The 25,434-nt window shown below is 39.9% G+C and overlaps 1 protein-coding gene across 1 annotated transcript in view; it reads left to right on the top strand.

The window, feature by feature from the left end:
* The window catches only part of nyap2a (neuronal tyrosine-phosphorylated phosphoinositide-3-kinase adaptor 2a), a gene marked incomplete at its 3' end in the record, with an annotated part of 56,980 nt that overhangs the window by 17,495 nt on the left and 14,051 nt on the right, over window positions 1-25,434 (top strand). Inside the window, exon 4 of the mRNA XM_079823722.1 lies at window positions 16,555-17,751. Within this exon, the coding sequence (XP_079679848.1) occupies window positions 16,555-17,751 (1,197 nt within the window). The remainder of the gene's footprint in view (window positions 1-16,554; window positions 17,752-25,434) is intronic.

Raw genomic sequence — 25,434 nt, 5'->3', positions numbered from 1 at the left:
AAAGAAATCATTCAACTTGTTGACAGTAGTAAAGGACATCTTGCTTTTTTGCTTTACGTTAGGCTTTATTCTAGAAAAACCAGGCATATGTATGTATATATATATATATATATATATATATATATATATATATATATATATATATATATATATATATATATAAAATATATAATATATATATATATATATATATATAAAATATATATAGCTTTATAGCCTAATCTGACATGGTAAAATGTATGTATTTGTATAAGATTTTACATGGCATTTTATAAAAGTGACATTAAAGACTTTTAGATTGTTACAAACAAATATTTTTAAATGCGGATCCTTTGAAGCTTCTGTTCATCAAAGTAGTGCCTGCTGAAAATTCGGCTTTGCCATCACAGGAACAAATTATATTTTAGAAAACAATTATGTAGAAAACAGTTATTTAAACACACACACACATCGATCAAGCATAACATTATGACTTAATGAGGGGAATTGAACAACACTGATTATCTCTTCATCATGGCACCTGTTAGTGGGTGGGCTATATTAGGCAGCAAGTGAAAATTTTTCCCTCAAAGTTGATGTGTTAGAAGCAGGAAAAATGGGCAAACGTAAGGATTTGAGCGAGTTTGACAAGGGCCAAATTGTGATGGCTAGGTCAGTTAGGGTCATCAGGGTGCCCATGCTGACCCCTGTGCACCGCCGAAAGCACCAACAGTGGGCATGTGAGCATCAGAACTGCACCCTTTCATGGAAACGGTATTCCCTGGTGGCTGTGGCCTCTTTCAGCAGGATCATGTGCCCTGCCACAAAGCAAAAATGGTTCAGGAATGGTTTGAGGAGCACAACAACGAGTTTGAGGTGTTGACTTGGCCTCCAAATTCCCCAGATCTCAATCCAAACAAGCATCTGTGGGATGTGCTGAACAAACAAGTCCAATCCACAACTTACAGGACTTAAAGGATATGCTGCTAACATCTTGGTGCCAGATACCACAGCGCACCTTCAGGGGTCTAGTGGAGTCCATGCCTCGACGGGTCAGGGCTGTTTTGGCAGCAAAAGGGGGACCAACACAATATTATGTACCATATTACACATAATGTTATGCCTGTGTATATTGGTTTAACCTTTCCTTTAAAAAAAGTGCACAAGTATATTTTAATTAAAAAAAAACACTTTAAAACATAAAAATTGCAAAATTGCATTCACCCAGAGCTGACATAAACATATTTAAAAGGTAGATCAATGATATCAAACATTATTTTAGCATTTCACATGCTCTTATTAAGAAAACAAATCAAGTGATGGACGTTTTTACTCAAAACCCCATATTAATTAAGCACTAATCTGAATACATATACAGTATATATACTTTTAATCTGAATATTTAGGTATAAGTGCTCATCTTCGTGTCTATGACAGTTACAGCAGAAAATAGCATTACCGAGCTGGCTGTCGAGTGGACTGAGCTGCTTTGAGAAGGACTTGATACACACTTAACTGTAGCACTGCTCACTTGTACACTGTAATGAGTCAGTGCAGTCTTTTTACATAACAGAAAATGGCTGTTAACATCCCCGCACCGATAAAAGGTCACCTCATATTCACTTTCCCAGACACCTGTAAATATACTCAAGTATCTTTCTAAGAACAAGTGACATCAACTCTTTCTCTTCCTCTGACTGGTCACCCTGAGCCAGCAAAACCCTCTCATTGGTTGCCCGCTGACTGCAGTGTCATACTAACAGGGGCAACCGTTGCCATGGGCAACATTCCGGGCCTAAGTGTTTTACTGGTGGTGACAGCTTCAGACAGAATCAACCAAAACACAGATGATGCCTTTTATAAACAAGTTCACGGCTACAAGGTCGACAAGCAGGAGACTTGAGTCGTGATGGCCGCCATACACAACATGCACACAAAGATGTGATGTAATGTTCCACTGGTGGATGCACATTTTTCTATTGTAAGCTTATGTAGACAACATTTTCACACACATCCTGCAAACTAAATGTGCTGGTCTAGGCAGTTTTATATGATACAGTGAACAAATGCCCCAACGGACTTTACTATTCCAATCCACACACACTCATTTCCACACACATTAGCCTTCCCTTAACCCTTAACTTGATCTCACTCAGAGAGCTGAGCTTTCAAAGTGCTTTTCTTTCAAATTCAAAGCTGAAGCGCACATTACAACATACCTAACCCCACTCGAGCACTTGACCTCATTTTGCAATGTTCGCAACCTCATTTAGAGTACATTAACCCTAAAAACATCAACCTGCACTTTGCAGTGAAATTTGAAATGCAGCCAACCTCACTGTACTACATACAGCACATCATCCTTTTCAGTATATTCAACCTCAAACATACGCAGCCTCATTTTGTATTCTGTTCGAAAGTCTCTTATTCGCAACCAAGTGTGCATTTATTTCAGCGTCATTACGCCAGTCTTCAGTGTCACATGATCCTTCAGAAATCATTCTAATGTGCTGATTTGCTCTACCACTTCAAACACATAACCACCCTTTCCCCCCATACATTTGTTCTGCTTTCATATCGTGCCCAGAGCATATATTTCAAATCATACAGGATCATGATGTCTTGATGTACACAGACACAGAGAGATTGTGTTTTTGAGTTTGACACACTTAGCTTGAGGCTTTGTGGCATTTCCACCACACCAAGGGGCCACAGATAATTCCTCCAGAGGAGCCTCAAAGAGCTCAACATCTCTCCTCCTTCTCTTCTCTCTCTCTCCCCTGAGCTCCCACAGTACACTTCCCCCATCTCTCATCCCTCCTTTACTCTCGTGCCTTCCTTTCCCACCCCACTTTGGCACCATTTCTTGTTTTGCTCATTACTATTCTGTCTTTTATCTCACTTGTTTACGTATTCCCTTTCTCGTAGACCCACCCTCTTTTCTTCTTCCTGTTTAACTTCCAATTTCATGCTATAGAAAATCCTCTCTCCATCGGACTCTCCTTTTTCTACTCTTACTGTGGCGGTACCATGGTACAATGAAGGTATTAGATGATAAAATCATGGTACTTTGATATATATCATACTGATTGACCCAATGATATATAAAAGGTATTTCAAAGTATACATGGAATTACAATGTTAAACGGTATGACCATGGTACGTGTACATACACCCTCCATATGATTCCTCATCCAAAAAATACCATGGTTTTGCCATGATAGTATCAGATGGTAAAATCATTGTGCTTTGATAAATACCACAGTACTGAATGAATACCATATTCATATACATATACAGTCAATACCATGGCATAATGTCAAAAAAAAAAACACAGTAGTATAGAAAATTCTCTCCATCTTTCCCTTTTCTACACAAATTATGGTGATACTGTGGCACAATCAGATGGTGATACCATTGTACTTTGATATATACAGTGCCCTCCACTAATATTGGCACCTTTGGTAAATATGAGCAAAAATATGTATTATTAAAATAAATCTGCATTGTTTATCCTTTTGATCTTTCATTCAAAATTCGAACCTTTCATTGAAGTAAAACAATTGAAAGTGCGGGGGAAATATGTTTTTCTCTAGTTCACGTTGGCCACAATTATTGGCACCCAATTATTGCAACCTCCTTTTGCCAAGATAACAGCTCTGAGTCTTCTTCTATAATGCCTGATGAGTTTGGAAAACACCTGACAAGAGATCAGAGATCATTCCTCCTACAGAATCTCTCCAGATCCTTCAGATTCCCAGATCCATGTTGCTGCTTCTCCTCTTCAGTTCACCCCACTCATTTTCTATAGGGTCACGGCCATGGCAGAAGCTTCATTCTGTGCTCAGTGACACATTTTTGTGACCCCAAGACTCAACTAATCTCTGCAATTCTCCATCTGTGATCCTTGGAGAGTCTTTGGCCACTCAAACTCTCTTCACCGTGCAGGATGATATAGACACATGTCCTCTGCCAGGCCGATTTGTAACATTAATTATTGCCCTGATGGTGGAAATAGGAATTGCTTTAGCTATTTTCTTACAGCTACTTTCTATTTTGTGAAGCTCAATCTTTTGCTGCACAGAACTATATTATTTGGTTTTACTCATTGTGATAAATGATTAAGGGAATTTAGTCTTTGTGTTTCCTCATACAGTATTTATACTCATGTGGAACAGGAAGTCATGGCTGGACAATTTAATGGTCCTAGTCACCCTGGAGTGCTATTATTTTTTTTTTTATAAATGAATGGGAATATACTTCAGAGATATTTTACTCATAAGAATTTCTAGGGGTGCCAATAATTGTGGCAAACATGAACCAGAGAATGTTTTTTAATTTATTTTTATGTCATTTTCCCCCCACTTTCAATTGTTTTACTTCAATGAAAGGTTAGAATTTTGTCAATTTTTTGAATGAAAGATCAAAATGATAAACAATGCAGTTTTATTTTCACAGCCTTCTTTGCTCATATTTCCAAAGAGTGTCAATATTAGTACAAAAAAGCTTGTTGAATTGCACTACTTGAAAAAAATATGCATTTTAATTTGTTGTATTTTAAGGGCTTGCATTTTTATGGGCTGAAATTTAACATGGTTGTATATTTAAGATGTGAATATTTCAATTAAAAACATTTCACACATTTTCATTAATATCAGGCAATTTTCGGTCCATTTTATTTCGCTTTAAAAAATTAGCTTCCACAAATTCAGTGGTTCAAATTCGACAGAAAATTCAATAGTTCACATCCGGGAACTGCAGGAGTTCTTCACCAGTTCCGAGCCCGCACTGGTGCGGGTTACGCAGCGGACTTCTTCCCGGCAGTCAAAGCGGCACTACGTCGTGAAAGTGCGGACTCAGAGGAAGACCGTGAGGGTTTAGGGTGCTATTTTGGACAGGGCCAGAGAGTCATTCATTCATTAAATGGATTTACAGAAATGGAGCAAGTGATACATATTTGTGATGATTATCAGGGTCAGTATATATTATACCATGGTAGGCTACAATGATGATATCAGATGGTAAAACCATGGCACTTTGATGGTATTATTTGATACATGTTCAAAAACATGGAAATGTAGTAGTATCATTTTTTTAAGAAATTTGGTACTCTACATCTATTTGATCCCAGCTTGAGCATGTGTGATGGCTTTAATGTTTATATCTTCCATGTTGACCTAGTGTCAAGTGAACATGTATGTCCTATATAGCACTAATAGAGAGACAGAGCTAGTGCCATACATGCAAAACCTTAATAAATCATAACCAGTGTTCTTTAAACAGCATCGTATTAAACTTAATGACATCTGGCATCTGGCGTCCCTATAGGCGTATATCTGCAGTATATCTCATTGGCGAGGACTATTTCACATCTAATTTAGCGGTAAATCAATATAAGTGCATTATCGTACTCATACAAACACAGATACACATCTATATTAAATCAGCAGTGTAATACTAGATAAGAGATGGAGCATTTGCTACATCTTTTGATGGGAAACAACATCACAAGACGGTTTCTGCTTCAAAGAGAGAGTGTGTGTGAGAGAGAGAGAGATGGATGTGCTGTGAGAGGAAGGTACATCATGCACCTGCTGTCCTCTGGAACACAGTGCCCTATATTTCGCCATGTCACAGTCATCAAATTCACTTATAACACACACACACATATACACTGGTTTCCATGTTTTATGGGGACCTTGCATAGATATAATGATTTTTATGCTGTACAAACTGTATATTCTATTCCCCAATCCCAAACCTACCCATGCATTTTTACATTTTCAGTGTAACTGTTTTCCTCATAAAGACATTTGGTTCCCATAACGTAGGGAATACCAGGTGCACACACACACACACACACACACACCAGACATAATTCTGCTTCTGCAGCATGGGAGCATCGGCACCAACCATAAAACTTCAGACTAACAATTTTCTAAACAATAGCAGTACTATTTTCCCAAACATGTTTTTTATGTTTTAGTTAAAATACCATTTAGTAAAACCATTACTAACAAAAAACTCTGAAACACTGTATCTTTACACACGTTGGCAGTTGCAACATTGTGTTTCTATGCATTGGTATGAATGCCATTTTCTACAGAGCCCTGTATGACATGCGGGGGAAAACATATATATATCAGAAATGTATACTGTAAAAAAACTATATTTCCATAAAACAAAGATTATTAGAATTTGTTTTACAAGAAAACACTATTCAGTCTTTCTTCTTCTAAATTTCATGTTTAATTCAATGTGTTAATTGGTGTTTTGCTGATTTGTAATTATCTGTGAAATTTACTAGCAATTTATGAATATACTCTATTCTTATGAATAAGAATATACTGTAAAGGTTATCCTACACCAAATTTGGGGTGGAATATATATATAATTTGTTCCCACGTATTAATACATGGATATGTTTTATATTGTTCCCTCATTTTAGTTAAATCTTGCCAACTATTCGCCTAAAATGAGGGAGGAAATTAATAAGTTGTGGGAACACATTTTTTATTTGTGACTATGATATCTTGTGTTCTTCCCCCTTCATGTTGTGTGCAGGATTTCATTCATTTCCACCTCTGATAAAAAAATAAATAAAAACAGTCATCTTGCGATTTTATATTTCACAATGTGACTTTATATCTTACAATTGCGTTGTACAATCGCAATTTTATATCTCAAAATTGCAATTAGATCTCTGACAATTGTACATTTATTACTCACATTTGTGATTTTCTATCTCACAAAAAGTATATAATTAACTTATTATATATCATAATTCATTTGCAACCTTTTTTATGTATCTTACCGTTGCTTTTTATTTAAATTCTCTGCATTACCAATGGTCACTATTGCTTATGTTACTTTAAAAAGTGCTTTTATCGAAAAATTATTGAGTTATGGATTTGTGCTTTGTCTTTGTAAATGGTTGTCAGTGTGAACACCCATTTAGAGTTAGGGTACAGTAATTATAATCAACTAAATTTATAATAGAAGTAAATGGGATGTGCTTGCAAGGTGTACACGTTTGTGTGTAAAATTGCTGAGAGAATGCGAGCCCCTCTGTCCTCTTTCTGTCACTTGGGTGAGGTGCTGTGATCTTTCTCTGAATGAGAAGTTAAATCATTTTGTCATTCTTGCTGACTTTTCATCTGTGTATCACAGAGTTCAACCACAAAGCTGATATAAACCCCTGTCATGTCCTTTATATAACAAAAAGCCATCCACGCACACACACACAGGGATCCAGAGTCTCTAGAGAATGACGTAATTATAGCTTCAGCCAGCTTTACGGGAGATTAAAAATTAGCATACATCCCATGCTGCCCCATTAACTATTACTTGTGCTTGCTGTTGGCAAGAGACACACTAATAGACACAAATACAAACACACACACCGCCCTGCCATTGCTGGAAGAAAGGGGTCAGTCAAGTTGCCCTTCACTGAGCCCAGCTGAGGTGATGTGGGGAGAAATGACAGAAAGATGGAGCATGAGCGAGTGAGTAAACAAGAGGGGGAGGGCAGAAGAGAGATTGAAACAGTTGCTTTCCACTAAGTTGACTAGTCAGGAAGAAATTCATTCATGAAGTTAAATGACCTAGTTTTCTCCACTCTAGTTCTTTCTCACTGCCCTCCAGTGTAGGAAACTGCCTGTTTGATCATTCCATGAACTCCTCCCACCACATTCAGAAAGCGAAGCCTAGCATCTCTACGAGCTAGCATCACCAGTCACTGGCAGCAGCACACACTAACTGCACAATATTGCCCTGCAAAGTGTACTTCACAGGGTATTCAGCATAGGGAATACGTGTACATTGATCACTTCACATGCAGTGGAGACTTTATCAAGACTATACATATCATAAATAAACCGCACCACATTTATTTTCAATATAAACATTACAACAGCCATGTATCTATAAATAAATATAGATTGTAAATAAATATATCTAGATAGATATCTAGTAGATAGTTACTTTATTTGGTTTTCAAGGACTACAATCAGAGATCTCATTAACAAACAACATCTTTATTATCTTTCAAATTCTTAAAAAGGTGGATAGAAAAATAAAAATTAAGTAATAAAACTAAATGGTACAAATAATGTGCAGCACATGCAATGAATGTGGTAACTTTAACCACTGAAAGGATATTATGACAAAGTTTCCTTATTCAAACAGATTTGTTCCCTTTCAAAAGCTACACTCAATGCTGCATAAGCTTATGCAAATGGGAAATGTCTTTGACATAACCAGCTGTGAAAATAGTGTGAAAACACGTCAATGAAATTGACCCGGAGGTATTTATAGCCTCGGACGGTGACGTCATAGGCGCACCTGCTGCACGAGGCTATAAATAGATGAGCTTCAGCTGGAGCAAACCAGGTCTTTTTGTTTTCAGACCAACTCTGTGTTATGGTGTGTTACAAAGTCTCTGAAAAAAAAAAAAAAAATCTCTCTCTCTCAAGACTCAACTTGAGATCTTTGTTAGGAGTTAGTTTTCAACATGGCAGTGTGCAGATTTTTCTCTCTCTTTCTCATCTCTGTTACAAAGAAACATTAGTGGAAAGAGTTCTAGTTAAATATAATCAGTTGGAAACGAGTCAGCAGAGTAAAACGCTGTATATCCATGTTCTCTTTCAAATAGAACTGGATGTGCACGTTTATTGCTGTGTGTGTTTGGGGAAGAGCATGCGGTCGCTGCATTGAGTCAGACGAGTGCGAGCATTGCAAGCCTTTACAGTTAGAATGCTTTATGCTCGTCTGGGCTACTTTCAGTCCGCACCAGTTTTCGGAGCTCTCGAATGGGTTTGTTGACGAGCAAGAGACGGGTCCGTCCCTTTCGCTTGCTCGCTCACCAAATGCATGTTCCCCGCGTGATCCCGAAGCGCGCACCGGCGTTTCTTTGGCTCGCGCGGGGAATGATGATGAATCTCTGGGTCCGCGGACCTGAGCAGCCGCTCGTTCCTCACATGATAGTGAATCCATACAAGGAATTTATCGAGGTGGTTGTTCGCGCGGTGGCCAGGGCAGTTTGTCTGGTACCGTGAATGAGAGATCCCCGAACGCAGTGAGCTTGAGGTTTCTGTCTAGAAAGCATTTACTTCACGTGTTTTTGTACCCTTGACTTCGACATTTTCGACTATCATGGGTGCGAAATCGCGTGGATATGTGAGAATACCCCAGGTGGGAGACGCTCACGAGCTATCTCTCGCCTGGGTCTGCATTTTCATTAAAGAGACATACCTCCCCACAAAGCCATGTAGAAAATAAACGTCGGCTGTCATGGGCAAAGCTTATATATATGAATTATATATTGTATATTATTTTATATGGAATAAATATATATATAATATATTATTTTATATGGAATATATATTGTATATGATTTATATAAGAATAATAAATATAAAGGGACAGGCTGGTGCTGCGCTGCACACTATGGCTGTCTTGCAAGCATATCAGGCTGACCTTCTGAAGGATTTGAGTGGTTCATTTGGTGACTCAGTTAACTCTGTAGTGGCCAGATTTAAAGGAGTGGAAGAAACATGAAGTGTTCACTCAGTTTCTTCCTCAATGCACTCAAGGGGAGGGGCTATCAGCCACATAACCTCTCTTCAGTCCTTCAAGATTTAGGGGGGTAATAAGCAGAGTGTGGCGAGTCGCGCTCTCCCTCGTAAAGACTGGAGACCGGCTCGTCATCCTCAACAACCTCCCAGGGCAGACCTCGGGACTGTCATCAATATAAGAAGTCCGGTGGTCTGGTGCCCAGTCTGCCCCCACGGGACAGGGCGTGTCAAACATTTGCTCGCCCCACCCCGTTATCCTTAAAACTACTCCATCCCCGCCGCCTCTGGTGATTCGGGGGGGCAGTGGTTTCCAGTGAAATGTTAGACGTTCAGTGTTTAAATCCTGCTATCATCCAGGACATAGAACGTCTAACATCCCCTCAACAGGAAGTGTTAAAATTGTCACTCTCAGAGTCTCAGGCAGCGTGTGAACTTCTGTCAGGCATTTCTGCATGGGTGTTAAGCACGGTAAAAATTAGTAAACTAGTTTATTTGTCATCCTCCTTGTTTGAACGGCGTGGTCTCCACTTCCGTGAAGGCGGAGTTGGCGTTCGTACTGTCAGAAGTGACAGCAGTTACTTCCTGGTCCCCAGTAGGGTGGGGGGGGGGGGTGTGTCCAATCTCAGATCTTCGAGTCTTAAACCGTGAAGCAGTTAAAGTACTCAAGGTCAAGATGTTACAGTGAAGGCGGTCGTGTCGCATATTCAACATTGTGATTGGATTCGGCACGATTGATCCGAAGGATGCATGTATTCGCATATAAAGTCTGCCACAACACAGGAAGTTCCTGAGGTTCGCTCTTGGGGGCAAAAGCTTACCAATTTCGGGTCTTCCATTTGGCTAGCCTTGTAACCGCACGTATACAAAATGTATGGATGTATTACCGGCTCCATTGGGATTCCGGGGCATTCAAATTTTGAATTACAAAGGCGATTGCTTAAATTAGCACAATCACATGATGGTGCTTCAACACAGTGTGTTGGCTCATCTAGTTTCTCTAGGGTTGAGACTCAATACCAAGAAAAGTGTTCTTTCTCCTGCCCAGAGAACGACTTATCTAGGGTTTGTTCGGTTTTTGGTCACAAGGTGGGCACAATGGTTTCCCGCTTGAATCAAGACCATTCAGTATTCCCTGAGCAAAGTCAGGCTAGACCAAGATCTTACTAATCATCAGCACCAGAGTGTTAGGTCTAATGGCATCAGCATCCACGGGTTTCCCTTTGGGGTTGTTGCACATAAGACCGTTTCAGTTGTGGCTCAAAGCCAGAGGACTTAGGGCCAATCCTCAGGCAAATAAAGTGGCGTGCCATGTGGCTTCGTACACTAACTATGTGGTTCAGACCCCGGTTTTTGCCTTGGGTCCCACTCTAGGCGTACCTTGTCGTCGCAAGTTGCTAACGACGGACGCTTCCCTGACGGGCTGGGGTGCGGCCTTAAGTGGTCGTCCAGCCCAAGGGAAATGGGAGGGTCATCAACTCAGTTGGCACATCAACTGCCTCGAGTTGACGGCTGTATTTCTGGCCCTGAAATACTTTCTCCCCCAATTGAGGGGCTGTCATGTCCTAGTGCGGGTGGACAGTACTGCTAAATATCTCGTATATAATCACCAGGGGGGTCTGTGCTCACGTTATCAGAATAGCGAGACAGATTTTTCTCTGGGCTCAGAACAAGTTCCTGTCACTCGAGCAGTGTACATTCAAGGGGCGGTTGAATGTGGGAGCAGATTTACTGTCCAGACAGAGTTACAGATGGGGGGGTGGAAACTCCACCCAGAAGTAGTCAAGCAGATCTGGATCAGATTTTACAGAGCTGACCACAGGGAGTGGACCTCTTCGCCTCTTCTCAGACAGCGCAATGTCCCTGCTTCTCTCTGTCACCCAGCCCCGCTGGGTCTGGATGTGATGGTTCATACATGGCCCAAAATGTGTCTGTATGCCCTCCTTCCAGTCGCTCTGCTCCTGGGAGTTCTAGCCGGGGTTCGCCAACAAGGGTCTTGCTTCTTATCGACAGCGCTGCGTTGGTCGAACAGGGTTTGGTTCTCGGAGATAGTGTCTCTCCTCAACGGCTCGCCTTGGGCGATTCCGGTGAGGAGGGACCTTCTGTCTCAGGCAGAGGGCACAATATTCCATTCCAGGCCCGACCTGTGGAACCTTCATGTTTGGCCCCTGAAGGGCACCAACTGAGGGACGGGGCTTTCGCCTGCAGTTATTGAGACCATCCTAAGTGCTAGAGCTTCCTCCACTCGGAAAGTTTATGCTAATAAATGGGGTGTCTTTGAAAGGTGGTGTACGACACAATGTAGATTCAGTCAACTGCCAGGTAACTTCAGTTCTGGATTTTCTGCAAGAACAGTTGTCATCAGGCACCTGCCCCTCCACTCTCAGGGTGCATGTGGCCGCTCTTTCGGCTTGCCACGCCTTGGTGGATGGGGTGCCGCTCGGGAGACATCCTCTACTCGCTCGCTACATTCGTGGGGTAGGCGGTTGAGGCCACCTGTTAGAACCAAGATCCCTTCATGGGACTTAGCTTTAGTCCTCGAGGGTCTGGTTGAGACCCCCTTTGAAACATTAGCTTGCCCCTCCACTCTCAGGGTTTATGTGGCCGCTCTTTTGGCTTGCCATGCCCTGGTGGATGGGGTGCCGCTTGGGACCTGGTTGAGACCCCCTTTGAACCTCTAGAATCAGCGTCTGACGAACTTCTGACTCTAAAGATGGTTTTTCTTATGGCTATAACTTCTCTGAAAAGAATTGGGGACATGCAGGCTCTGTCAATATCGCCATCCTGCTTAGACTTTGCCCCAGGTTTGGTGAAAGTGATTTTGCATCCCCACCCTGTCTACCTGCCTAAGGTTCCTTTGTCGACTGTACATCCTGTCACTCTTGAAACCTTCTGCCCTCTGCCGTTCACAACGCCGGATCAGGAGAAACTTCATAGACTGTGTCCAGTCCATGCTCTTCAGGCCTACGTCCACCGCACTAGCCAGTGGCGTAAGTCAGAGCAACTGTTTGTTTGCCATGGGGGCCGTAACAGAGGTTCTGCCACCATCAAACAATGTCACATTGGGTCAGGGATGCTACTGCTCTTGCCTATGAGGTGCGCGGTCAAGCTTCACCTATAGGATTAAGGGCTCACTCCACCAGGGGAGTCGCCTCTTCTACTGCGTTAGCAAGGGGTGCTCCCTTACAAAGTGTTTGTGATGCGGCAGGTTGGTCCTCTCCGCACACATTCTTAAGACTTTATAGCTTGGATGCTCATGCCACTCTGGGCTCTCATGTCCTTGAGTCGACATCACACGCTAATGCCTGAGGCTTCTTGCATTCTTGTGCACACCTACACAACCGTAAGGGGTCCAGGCACCATCAAGCACGGCGGCGTGGGTATTCTCGTTCCCATTTGCATAAGCTTATGCAGCATTGAGTGTAGCTTTTGAAAGGGAACACTTGGGGTTACTTGACTGTAACCCTGTTCCCTGATAAAGCGGAACGAGATGCTGCATTGCTAGGCCGTGCTGATGATGCTTCAGGACTGGTCTTCAAACAAAGAAGATCTGGTTTGCTCCAGCTGAAGCTCATCTATTTATAGCCTCGTGCAGCAGGTGCGCCTATGACGTCACCGTCCGAGGCTATAAATACCTCCTGGTCAATTTCATTGACGTGTTTTCACACTATTTTCACAGCTGGTTATGTCAAAGACATTTTCCATTTGCATAAGCTTATGCAGCATCTCGTTCCGCTTTATCAGGGAACAGGGTTACAGTCAAGTAACCCAAAGTGTTTTTCATGAATACATGATTGAAGAATGAGCTGTATCATATAATTGGATGATTATGAATTATGAGTAATATTACACTCAGCCATGCAAAATAGCTCTATATCTATATCAGATGGGCTGCAGCGAATTTTGCATGAAAATATTTTATCAATAAGATTAAACACTAATTTAACATATGTGACCCTGGACCACAAAACCAGTCATAAGTCGCACGGGTATATTTGTGGCAATAGCAACAACACATTGTTAGTCAAAATGATAGATTTTTCTTTTATGCCAAAAATCATTAGGATATTAAGTATGTTTTATGAAGATATTTTGTAAATTTCTTACTGTAAATATATTAAAACATTATTATTAGTAGTAACATGCATTGTTAAGGACTTAATTTGGACAATTTTAAAGGCGATTTTCTCAATATTTAGATTTTTTTGCACCCTCAGATTCCAGATCTCTGCAAAATATTGCCCTATCCTAACAAACCATACATCATTGAAAAGCTTATTTATTAAAGTACTTTAAGCAGATTGTATGAACCCTGTATGTATTATATATATTATATAATTAAATTCAAATAATTTGTAATATATATAGGATATAATTTTAATGTATTAATGATAATAATATATGTATATTACATTATTTAAAAAATAAAAAAATGATATACTATAAATTACATATACATATATATATATATATATATATATATATATATATATATATATATATATATATATACAGTATATACAGCTCTGGAAAAAATGAAGAGACTACTTAACATTGAGAAATCAATGTTATATATATATACACAGATACATACATAAACTGTATATATGCATATACATGTATACATACAGTATATTTATAATCAATATTAAATCGCCATCTTGGATAAATGCATTTTGAGATACATGTTTTGATGAAGAACAGGTTCCTTTAGCTCTATAATCATCTTATGTAGTTATAAGTGGAATTCAGCATAACAACTAATATAAAGTAGAAGTCTAAAGTAGCAGAAGCATAAAAGTAAAGTACTGCAGTATAGTAAGGTGTTAACATAGTTTCATTGTGGCCATGGCTTAGCAAAAGGGTAGCCAAGTCAGCGTGTATTAGTATCTAATGTCAGTGCAAACCCCCAAAGCCGTATTGGGGCTGCGCAGGGCCATTACTGTTCTATTGTGCATGTGATAGTTTTTGATGCTTCACGTTTTATTCGTTCTGCTCGCATCCCGTCCCACCACTGCCCTCTCAGTACAGTCACTAATCCTGAATGTGTGTGGTTATGAAGTGAGTTAATAGGCTTCTCCAAGGAGTTTTTAGTGAGAATAGAGTTTAACACTCTGCTTGAGACAGGATTAATTATACACAGTAGAGCTACTAGTGCTGAGGAACGAAAGAAACAGGCCGTGCTCAGTGCGTGTGTTCTGGTTCACAGGCTTGCTGCACACTGAGAAGGAGATATATGCAGAAGATCATTTTTTAGGATATCATGACAATACTGTATATTTATTCTATGCTATTGTTATGTTATGTTTTTTATATATATATATATATATATATATATATATATATATATATATATATATATATATATATATATATATATATATATATATATATATATATATATATATATATATATATATATATATATATATATATATATATACACACACTATATTGCCAAAAGTTTTGGGACACCTGCCTTTACAAGCACATGAACTTTAATGACATCCCATTCTTAATCTGTAGGGTTTAATATGGAATTGGCTCACCCTTTGCAGCTATAACAGCTTCAGCTCTTCTGGGAAGGCTTTCCACAATGTTTAGGAGAGTGTTTATGGGAATTTTTGACCATTCTTCTAGAAGAGCATTTGTGAGGTCAGACTGTGATGTTGGACGAGAGGCCTGGCTCGCAGTCTTCGCTCTAATTCATCCCAAAGGCATTCTATCGAGTTGAGGTGCAGGCCAGTCAAGTTCCTCCACATCAAACTCGCTCATCCACGTCTTTATGGACCTTGCTTTGTGCACTGATGCGCAGTCATGTTGAAACAGAAAGGGGCCATTCCCAAATTGTTCCAACAAAGTTGGGAGCATGAAATTGTCCAAAATGTCTTGGTATGCTGAAGCATTAAGAGTTCCTTTCACTGGAACTAAGGGGCCAAGCCCAACCCCTGAAAAACAACCCCACGCCATGATCCCCTCCACCAAACTTTACACTTGGCACAATGCGAGTCCAGTGGTGGCGTGCTTTACACCACTGCATCCGACACTTTGCATTGCACTTGGTGATGTAAGGCTTGGATGCAGCTGCTCGCCCATGGAAAACCATTCCATGAAGCTCTCTACACACTGTTCTTGAGATAATCTGAAGGCCACATGAAGTTTGGATGTATGTAGCTATTGAGAAAGTGGGTGACTCAGCATAGGCTGACCCCACTCTGATTTTACGTAGCCTACCACTTCGTGGCTGAGTTGCTGTTGTTACCAATTGCTTCCACTTTGCTAAAATACTGTTAATATAAATGGTATCAATACAACAGTTGACCGTGGAATATTTAAAAGTTAGGAAATGTCACGAATGGACTTATTCTACAGGTGGCAGCCTATCAGCATAAGAGACTTCTTTTAAAAACATAAAAAATCTTTTAACAGTAGTGTATATACAGTTTTGTTATTAGATATGTGTCTATGCAAGCAACATTATTTTTCTACCACCATTTTAGAATGGTAAATTGTTTTCTTTGAAATGCTAAGAATTAGGGATGCACTGATATGAAAATTTTGGCTAATACCAATGACCGGTAATTCTTTCAATTTGAAAGCCAATAACAGATATATTGGCCGATAAATATAAATCCAAATAATTTTTGAGAGCCTGTTTACAAAACAAAAGTCTCACCATTAAAAGCCATGTTCCAAGCACCCAATTATAATGTTCTCATTATAATTTGATGTAGCCTATATGACAGACTTGTGCTGCACATGTTGCACTTAACGTTATTTTGCTTTTTGAAGTGATTCCAATCATATTTCAAGCAATTCAAAACCATCATAGTGAACAGTGTGCATCTGAAGAGTCTCAGCTGAAGAAAACAATATATTACTTATCAGCTTTAATATATTGGCCAAATGTTCTTCTCAGGCCGATACCGATATGGTGGCCGATATATTGTGCATCCCTACTAAGAATCCATATTTCTAAACATTTCTGTTCTCTTGACCACAGCATCTAAATCCCGCCCCTGCAGTGAGGAGTATCGTCGCATGCCTCCGCCAAAACCCAAACGCAACCCCAACACACAGCTCAGCACATCCTTTGACGAGTCTTACATTCAAAACCACAGCAGCAAGGTTAAGTCTGCCTCTTTGCCTCGACAACACAAAAAGAAGTCAGCGTCTCAGAATCAAAGCCCCGCCCCTGCCACTGACGATGAGGCGGAGCCTGTTTATATAGAGATGGTGGGGAATATCTTACGAGACTTCAGTCGAATTGCCGGAGCTAATGGCGATGATGAAGAGGATGACCAAGGTGAAAGTGTGTACGAGGAGATGAAGTATCCTGCCTACGACGATTTGGCTTCATCCTTAGACCATGGCCAGTCACGATGGGATCAGTGTCCCACTCCTTTGGTGCCGGAAGTAGAACTTACACGACCCACTACTCCACGTGGTTCACTCTGTGACATTCCCGCCCCGTTCCCGAATCTGCTTTCCCACCGCCCTCCTCTACTAGTGTTCCCACCTGCACCAGCCCAGTGTTCCCCCAACTCTGACGAATCTCCACTTACTCCACTGGATGTCACCAAACTGCCCGTGTTGGAGAACGTTGGATATGTCAAACCTGGTGCATCCCCGACTAGCGCTGAACCTGGACAACAGCTGGAGGCACAGCAGGTGTCTGGTAAACACCACCATCACCACCACCCCCACCATCATCATCATCATCATCATAAGAAGAAGTCAGCAGAGACTAAGGAGCAACAAACAATCACAGCATCAGGACGGTCCTCTGCTCCACCCCTGACATCTGCGCTGTACAAAAGCGGTGGGTCGTCCTCGGCGCACGGGTACCCACGGAGCCACTCCGCCTGCCCGTCCCCCGTCAGTATGGGTCGTGCGTTAACGCCACTCACCCTGAAGCGCCCCCCGCCGTACGATGCTCTCATGACCGGGACGATTCCTCGCAGCGCTTCCGGCGTTCCACATGGATCACGTGAAAGCGGGCGGCTCTCGAATTCCTCTAGTGTGCACGGGGGCTCCATGCAAAATGTCTCCACTGCTTCGGGTTCCAGCTCAGGGTCGGGAGGCAGAGGCTGTCGTACACCAACCAGTCCTCTGGATGAGCTCAGCAACTTGTTCTCTTCCGGACGCAACATGCTGAAGAAAGGTTCTGGAAGCCGCAAGAACAAAGACTCAGCAGATGGTGAGTGAACATTTTATAAATGCTCTAAATGTGTTACCAAAAAAAGTTTGAAGTCGGTTTTTCGAATGTTTAAAAAAAAAAAAACTAGCTTAGCACAAAGACTGGAGGTAAATGGCTCCAGCTAGCCTAATGCTCAATAAGTGACAAAATAACACCAACATTTTAATATTTACATGTTGTGATGTGTATAGTTACATCGTGTACTAAGACCGACAGAAAATGAAAAGTTTTCTTGGCCGATAGGGCTAGGAACTATACTCTTATTCCTGCGTAATGATCAAGGAACTTTGCTGCCATACCATGGGTCCAGCAGGCGCAATGATATTACACAGCGCCTGAAAATAGTCCCCAGCACGCTCTCTGTGCAAACAGGTTGTCACGTTGGTTATGTTGATGGAAGTTAGGCTATTTTCAGGCGCTGTGTAATATCATTACACGGCTACTTGCCACATTAGACATGAAATATTGATCTGAGTTGCAATATTTTATTAGGTCTTTAAATGCAATGCTTCCACGGAAAGAGCAGTTGCTAGCAAACTGTACGTTCAAACTAAACGGACATTTAAGGGATATAGTACAGTCATACCACTTATTACACTGTATTTTGCCTTATAAATAATTATGGGGATAAGTGATATTAATCTGAGATTAAACGAGAGAGTGAATCCCCAATACAGGATGACAATTAAATAACTGCACAAAAAATATTGATTTTGGGAGTTAATATTTTATTAGCTCACCAAACGCAAAACTTTCAAGAGGAAAAAAACGTTCCTAGCAAGCGTAAAACACGGACTTTAGTTACCCGGGTTAGCCTGTGTTATCTGTTTTTAGTGGTTGTTATCGGGGAATAACTTACCTCTGGATGGCACAATTGACCAATCAGAATCAAGTATTCCACAGAGCCATGTAATAACAGAAATTAAAAGATTGAAGCTTGTTAGCAGCAGCAGTTTACCAGCTGGATGATAGAGTGGTGCAGGTATGACATCACTTTGTAGGCCAAGCGGCAGTTAGCATCGCACTGGTTCCCTCGAGAAAAACCCAATGGGATTTTCCCATAGGCTTTTGGATTATAGCTAAAAACAAGCTCTGTAATCAACAACAACAGTTTATGATACTTACACGTTTTGTCCATCAAGATAATTATCACAGATGAACACAACGTTTATGAATTTTGAAGCCTAAATGCAGTCGCCAGAAGTAAAAGGCTAAAGGTAGGCTATAAACGAACTACACCACGGTTCCACCATTTCAACGTCACCATCACTAAGTTTCAGTGTTTATCTCAAAGCATTTTCCCAGAAGGTTTGAGTAGAATAGTTTATAAGAGCACAATTATAAGCAAAATGAGGCTGTAAAAGCGGACTGAGCTTACGTTTTCGGCATGATGACGTTTCATCTCCTCGACCGACTCTGTTGTCCCATTTAGTCACTTGTTAGCAACCACCTTTTTCAAGACACGTAACAGCTTAAAAAAATCATGAGTGGGGTAATAGCGATGTATTTTATATCATAGAATAAAACATGAAAGTGTATTGAGCTTGTGTTCACCACAGACCTTATAGCCTATCAGCCATTTAACCAAAATCCCATTCAAAAAACCCATAGACTTTGGGACGAGGGAACTCGCTTCCGCGTTTTGGCCTACAAAAAGATGTCATACCATCACCACTCTATATTAAAGGGTTAGTTCACCCAAAAATGAAAATTCCTTCATTAATTACTTACCCTCATGTCGTTGGACACCCGTCAGACCTCCGTTCATCTTCAGAACACAAATGAAGATATTTTAGTTGAAATCTGATGGCTCTGAAAGGCCTCCATTGGCACAATGCACGGTTCACTCTCAAGACCCTTAAAAGGTACTAAAGACGTCGTTACAAAGTCCATCTCACTACAGTGGTTCTACAATAACTTTATAAAGCAACGAGAACAGTTTTTGTGCGCTAAAACCCCTGAAATAACGACTTATATAGTGATGACCGATTTCAAAACACTCGATTTATTCGGTTTGGATCGCCAAAGTCACGTGATTTCAGCAGTTTGGCGGTTTGACACACATCCGAATCATGATTATACTCGCTGATTTATAACGCTTCGAAGCTTCATGATGCAGTGTTTTGAAATCGGTCATCACTATATAAGTCGTTATTTAGGTTTTTTTAGCGCACAAAAACTATTCTCTTCGCTTTATAAAGTTATTGTAGAACCACTGTAGTGAGATGGACTTTGTAAAAACGTCTTTAGTACCTTTTATGGGTCTTGAGAGTGTAAAGTACATTTTGCTAATGGAGGCCTTTCTGAGCCATAGGATTTTCAACTAAAATATCTTCATTTGTGTTTCGAAGATGAACGGAGGTCTTACGGGTGTCAAACAACATGAGGGTAAGTAATTAATGACAGAATTTTCACTTTTGGGTGAACTAACCCTTTAAGTAGATAATAATATATACACAATATACTGGTACCATAGTGGTTACTAGGGATGCCACAATTCTCAATATAATATTGAACCATTCGGTACGGCATTCACGGTTCAATGCGCGCTTGTGAATTGCGTTTTTTTTTGTGTTTTTTTATTGAATTAATTATTTTCTACATATTCTATCATTTGCTTCCATCCCAATACTGAAAAACGCGACACACATTCACATCACACGTTAGTGGTAGAGTTATACTCACGAAACACTATAGTTATTCACAATCAAGAAAGTTCCTTATTTGCATGCGTTTTAAAGCCTTGCCGGCTCATTCGCATGCGCGGTTTTAACATGCGCTTTTCCGAGCGCGCGCACTAAACGCCTGTCAAACACGTGATTACTGGACTAAGTAGTCGTCTTACTGCGCTAATACTGTCAAATACACACAAGGTTAACATAAACACAGTCGGTTATGTCTGAAGTGAAAGTAAAATCGCATGTGTCTGTATATTAGATACAGAGGTCTTAAATTGACAGCAGTGCAGTAGTGAACACGCGGTCCTTAAAGGGACAGTTCACCTCTCAAATTATGTCATTATTTCCTCACTCTAATATTGTTCCAAACCTGTATTCATTTCTCGATGACAGAATTTTCCTTTTTGAGTGAACTATCCCTTTAATGTTAATACAACAAAAGACAAAGAGAAAATCACTCACTGATCTTGACTGAAAAACTAATAGGCCTACAGTATAGCTTTAATAAGAATCAATGTTTAATTTATAGTGAAGTATATGTAGTGTTTTATTTTTTACATTTATTCATTCAATTTCATACTTAAATGCTGCTGTACAGCTCTGAGCTGCCAGTGTAAATCTTTAGGCCTATATTTATTTTATGTTTTACAATACACTAGGAATGTGTACAAGGGTTTTTTTTTAAGTAAAGTTTTAAGTTTGAGTAAGGGTTTTCAATTCTTTTATGTAAAATAAATAAAGAGTATTGCAATAAAAAAATAGTCTTTTTTTCTCATTAACCTCTTGCTGTTCCTGTCGCCTAAGAATAGAATAACAAAAAACTAATGTGACAACTGACAAGCCATCAGAACCGAACCGAACCGAACCAAAAACCGTGGTTAAAAACCGAGGTATGTATTGAACCGTGGACTAACTGTATTGTTGCATCCCTAGTGGTTACTGAGATTTTTGAAGTGGTTGATATTGGATACAGCAAAATAGGATATTTAATTGTGCATTTACATATTTTCATCACACCTTACTTGTAATGACGATTAACGTAATTTGTTTTAAAAAAATTCTTTCAAAAATAAGGAATCTGGGTTGCAGTGAGACACTTATAATGATGGTAAATGAGCTGTCGGTTAAGCTTAACTTGTATTGAACCTGGAATATTTATAATGAAATAAAAGTCAGCTGATCAACATAGGCCATCATTTTTATATTAGTGTATCCCCAATAGAAAACAAATCAATAAAAAATACTAAAGCCTTTAATTAATTAGCTCCACACATTTTAAACCCAGCGAATACTGAAATTGTTAGGGTTAACTGTGAGATGTCTGGAGGCGATTGGTAGCCATATCAGTAACAACTTCAAAGTGAGGGATGTTGTTTCATAGAGCAAAGCCTGATTGGGTTTAAAAAGCGTGTGTAATCATCTTTAGAGCTGCAGCTAAGGACTTTTTTTCCAGACTGTTATTTTTTCCCGTGTGTGGAGGAGAGATGACTTTCATGTCCTATTTCCACGGTCCACTTCCATCACCGCAGGTGTGTCTGTGTGCAAGTGTGTGTGTGTGTTTGAGCCCATTCAGAGATTAAAAATTGAGCGATCATCCTACGCACAGACTATTGAACATGCTTATAGTGTACAGCACAGAGAGCGAGAAAATGACCCAGATTCATCCATACCAAACCGATCCTCTTCAAATCAAGCTCACTGTTGATTGCGAAGGTCGCTGGATTGCAAGGGTTGTTGAATGGCTTTCTCGTGAGCCGATCATGATTAAAATCATTCTAAACACTTGACAGACTAACGAGTCAAGGTTTTCATGTTGAACCCTCAACACACACAAATACACATTTATAATTTCATACAAAGTCAAACCCCACCTCACTTCAATATAAGTATACACTGCACACGCACAGGTACACAAAACACACACATACACACTGAAGCTGGTCAGTCTGTCCATCACAGTCAATTTTACGCTACCCAGTCCAGCAGAGAGACACAAACACACACAGGCACCTCCTGTCAGTATGTCTTCCACGGATCTGTGACTTGGGCTTCGTGCCTGACAGAGTGTGGAGGTGTGTGAGATTAACAGGCTGCCGGCATTAGTATGTGCATGTGTGTGTGTGTTTGACTGACACAGAGAGGGAAAAGACAGAGAGATAGTGAAGAATCTGTCACATTGATCCAAAACACACCAATATCTATTTGCAGCTCAACATCACTCTGCTAAGATACACGGATGTGGTCGCATGTAACAGAAACGGATGAGTGAACTCTGATCATGATCTCACATTCAGATTTAGTTTTATAAGTCAGTCAAAAACCTTGCAGATGTTCTAGCTTCAAACTTTTACTATATATAAAATATATATTTTTTTATATATAAGTGAAAGTCTCTTATACTCACCAAGGCTGCATTTATTCTATCAAAAGTACAGTAAAACAATAATATTGTGAAATAGTATTACAATTTAAAAGAACAGTTTTCTATTTTAATACATTTTAAAATTATGGAAAAAGCTGAATTTGTAGCATCATTACTCCAGTCTTCAGTGTAACATGATCCTTCAGAATAATGTGATTGGTGCGCAAAAAAAAAACACATTTCTATTAACTATGTTGTGCAGTTTTATTATTAAACACTTATTATATTATATATAATTATTTACTATCTGTATTTATCTGAGTTAGAGATATTTTCAGAAGCCAATAATATAATGTATTTATTTTAATAAAAAAAAAAAAACAGGTTTGCAAAGAAAAAGTTATTCATTGGTTATCCAATAATTGAATAAACCTTCTTTCTTCATCTCGAATCTCATATAAAAAGCTGCCAAGTCAGTCTTAAACTTCACATTTTGGTTGTAATTGGGTATTTTCAGAAATGCCCATTTAGAGATAAAACAATCATAGACCGAGCTCTTCCCGTTCAGGCCAGTTATCCTGGTCCAAATCCTGTTAGGGAATTCTATTACAACTCAGCATGACACCATTCGGCGCCAGAAAGCCACACAGAGCCTGTGCCAGTGTCAAGTGGCACACAATAGTGTTTGTGCTTTAATCTGTCTTAAGGATCAGTCTAATTTAAATGTGATATGATTGTGTTTTTACTATGCCCTACAGTGCCCATAAATAGCTCTAAATATGCCTTAACAGACAGCAGTCGACCGTTATGCCTTAATGTATGCAGCTGTATTTAAATCCAATAGTGCTTTCCCTGCAGCACGGAATAGCTTAATCGTTCCTAAAATGTAAGTGTCTGAGTAACTTCACATACTCTAAGGTTACATTAGCATATACTAATAATGATCCCACACATTTAATATATTTCCTCATCATTATAGCTCTGAGGTTGGCATACATTAGCATAATTTAGAGGCACAGAAGTGCTTACATTGTGCCCTGTTGGGACTTAGAGAGCTGATCTGGCTGAGTAACACGAATCATAATGGCAGATCAGGTTCGCAGTCAGACTGAAAACAGTCAGTATGATTGAGAAGAAATTCTGATCAGGATCTTCCAAGAATGTGCCATTAAACAGCGACACACTGGCTCCAGTGCAACAAAATACTGCCATACACAGTATTATAGTTTCCATTATGACAATTTAATTCTGGCAGTTTCAGAGCTCCTTCAAGACATCACTTTCTATTCCTTCCATTCTGCCTCTATGGCATCAACTGTCACTTCCATAACTTCTATATATCGCTAGCCCTGTCTACAGCTTGTATTACTGCCTGATTCAGGTGAGCCGATCACAAGTGGTCAGTCCAGACGTATTGCTTTAACATAGACTTACACTCATTATCTCACAAAACCACAAAAAGCTGTTTCTTAAATATGTAACGTGTTCGAAATCTAATATATATATAGCTGTTTATATACAGTCAAACCAAAAATTATTCAGACACCAGATATAATTTTTTACTAGCGGGTGCAGGACACTATAGTTCATTTATTTAAGTGAGGGTAGCAAAATAAAGTAAACTGTGAAATATTATACACAAAAATGGACTACCAGTAAGTGTTGGTAAATATTGTGTACTTAAAGTGAACAGCTGACAGCTGATTGGTTGATTGTAATCCATTACATACCTTTCTATCAAAGTTATCTGACATTATCAAGATGAATTTGTTCTGACACAGTTTAACTCTGAGTTCTTGACATATTTTATTACCATTTTCTAAACCATAGCTAATAAACTGTGATAATGTGAGAAAATAAGAGTCTGAATACATTTTTCTTTGACTGTATATATGTAGCGGTTTCACTTTCGGTTTATTCTCACTGTAAATAAAATAAAATAAAAAGTTATTGCAACTTTATTCTTCCCAGTTGTAACTTTATGGGCCCTATCTTGCACCCAGCGCAATTGACTTTGTACACCGACGCATGTGTCATTCCTATTTTGCACCCTCGCAAAGCGCGCTTTTCCCTCCACAGAAGCACGTCGCTAAACTAGTGAATGAACTTGCGCTACCTGGGCGGTTCAGCGCAAAAAAGGAGGCGTGTTCCGGCGCAAACAATCCCTGGTGCTATTTTGCTGTTCCATTAAACAATTGCGCCACTGACCAGAAAAAACCTAGTCTAAAGTCAGTGGCGCGTTGCGCGTTGTTCATTATGCTATTTTAAGGGCGCATGCTTGACCATAATGTATAGCGTGCACAACGCGCATACGTTGCTCATGTAGCTAATCTACACAGATGCAACAGTTATTTTTGCAAATCATAAATTGTTACACTAAAAATATTAACACATGAGATGACGGAAATCATTGTGGTGTGCCACGAAGATGTGAAAAAATAGGCATAAATCTAGCTTACAAATTATTCAGGCTAATTGTAGTCTAATAATTAAGGAGACCTGTTTGCCCAATAGTGGCAACTTCTGGCAAGACATATATGTAAGGACATCTAACAAATTGGTTTGTCCGTCAAGAACCAGGAAAAAAAATCGGTGAGGGTGGACGCAGCGATGTCCTCTGCTGGCGTCAGGTCCTGAGTAGAG

This window comes from Gobio gobio, assembly GCF_949357685.1.
Source record: "Gobio gobio genome assembly, chromosome: 8".
NCBI lineage: Eukaryota > Metazoa > Chordata > Actinopteri > Cypriniformes > Gobionidae > Gobio > Gobio gobio.
Note: the sequence above shows the minus strand (reverse complement) of the source record. Positions and strands in the feature narration are given on the sequence as shown.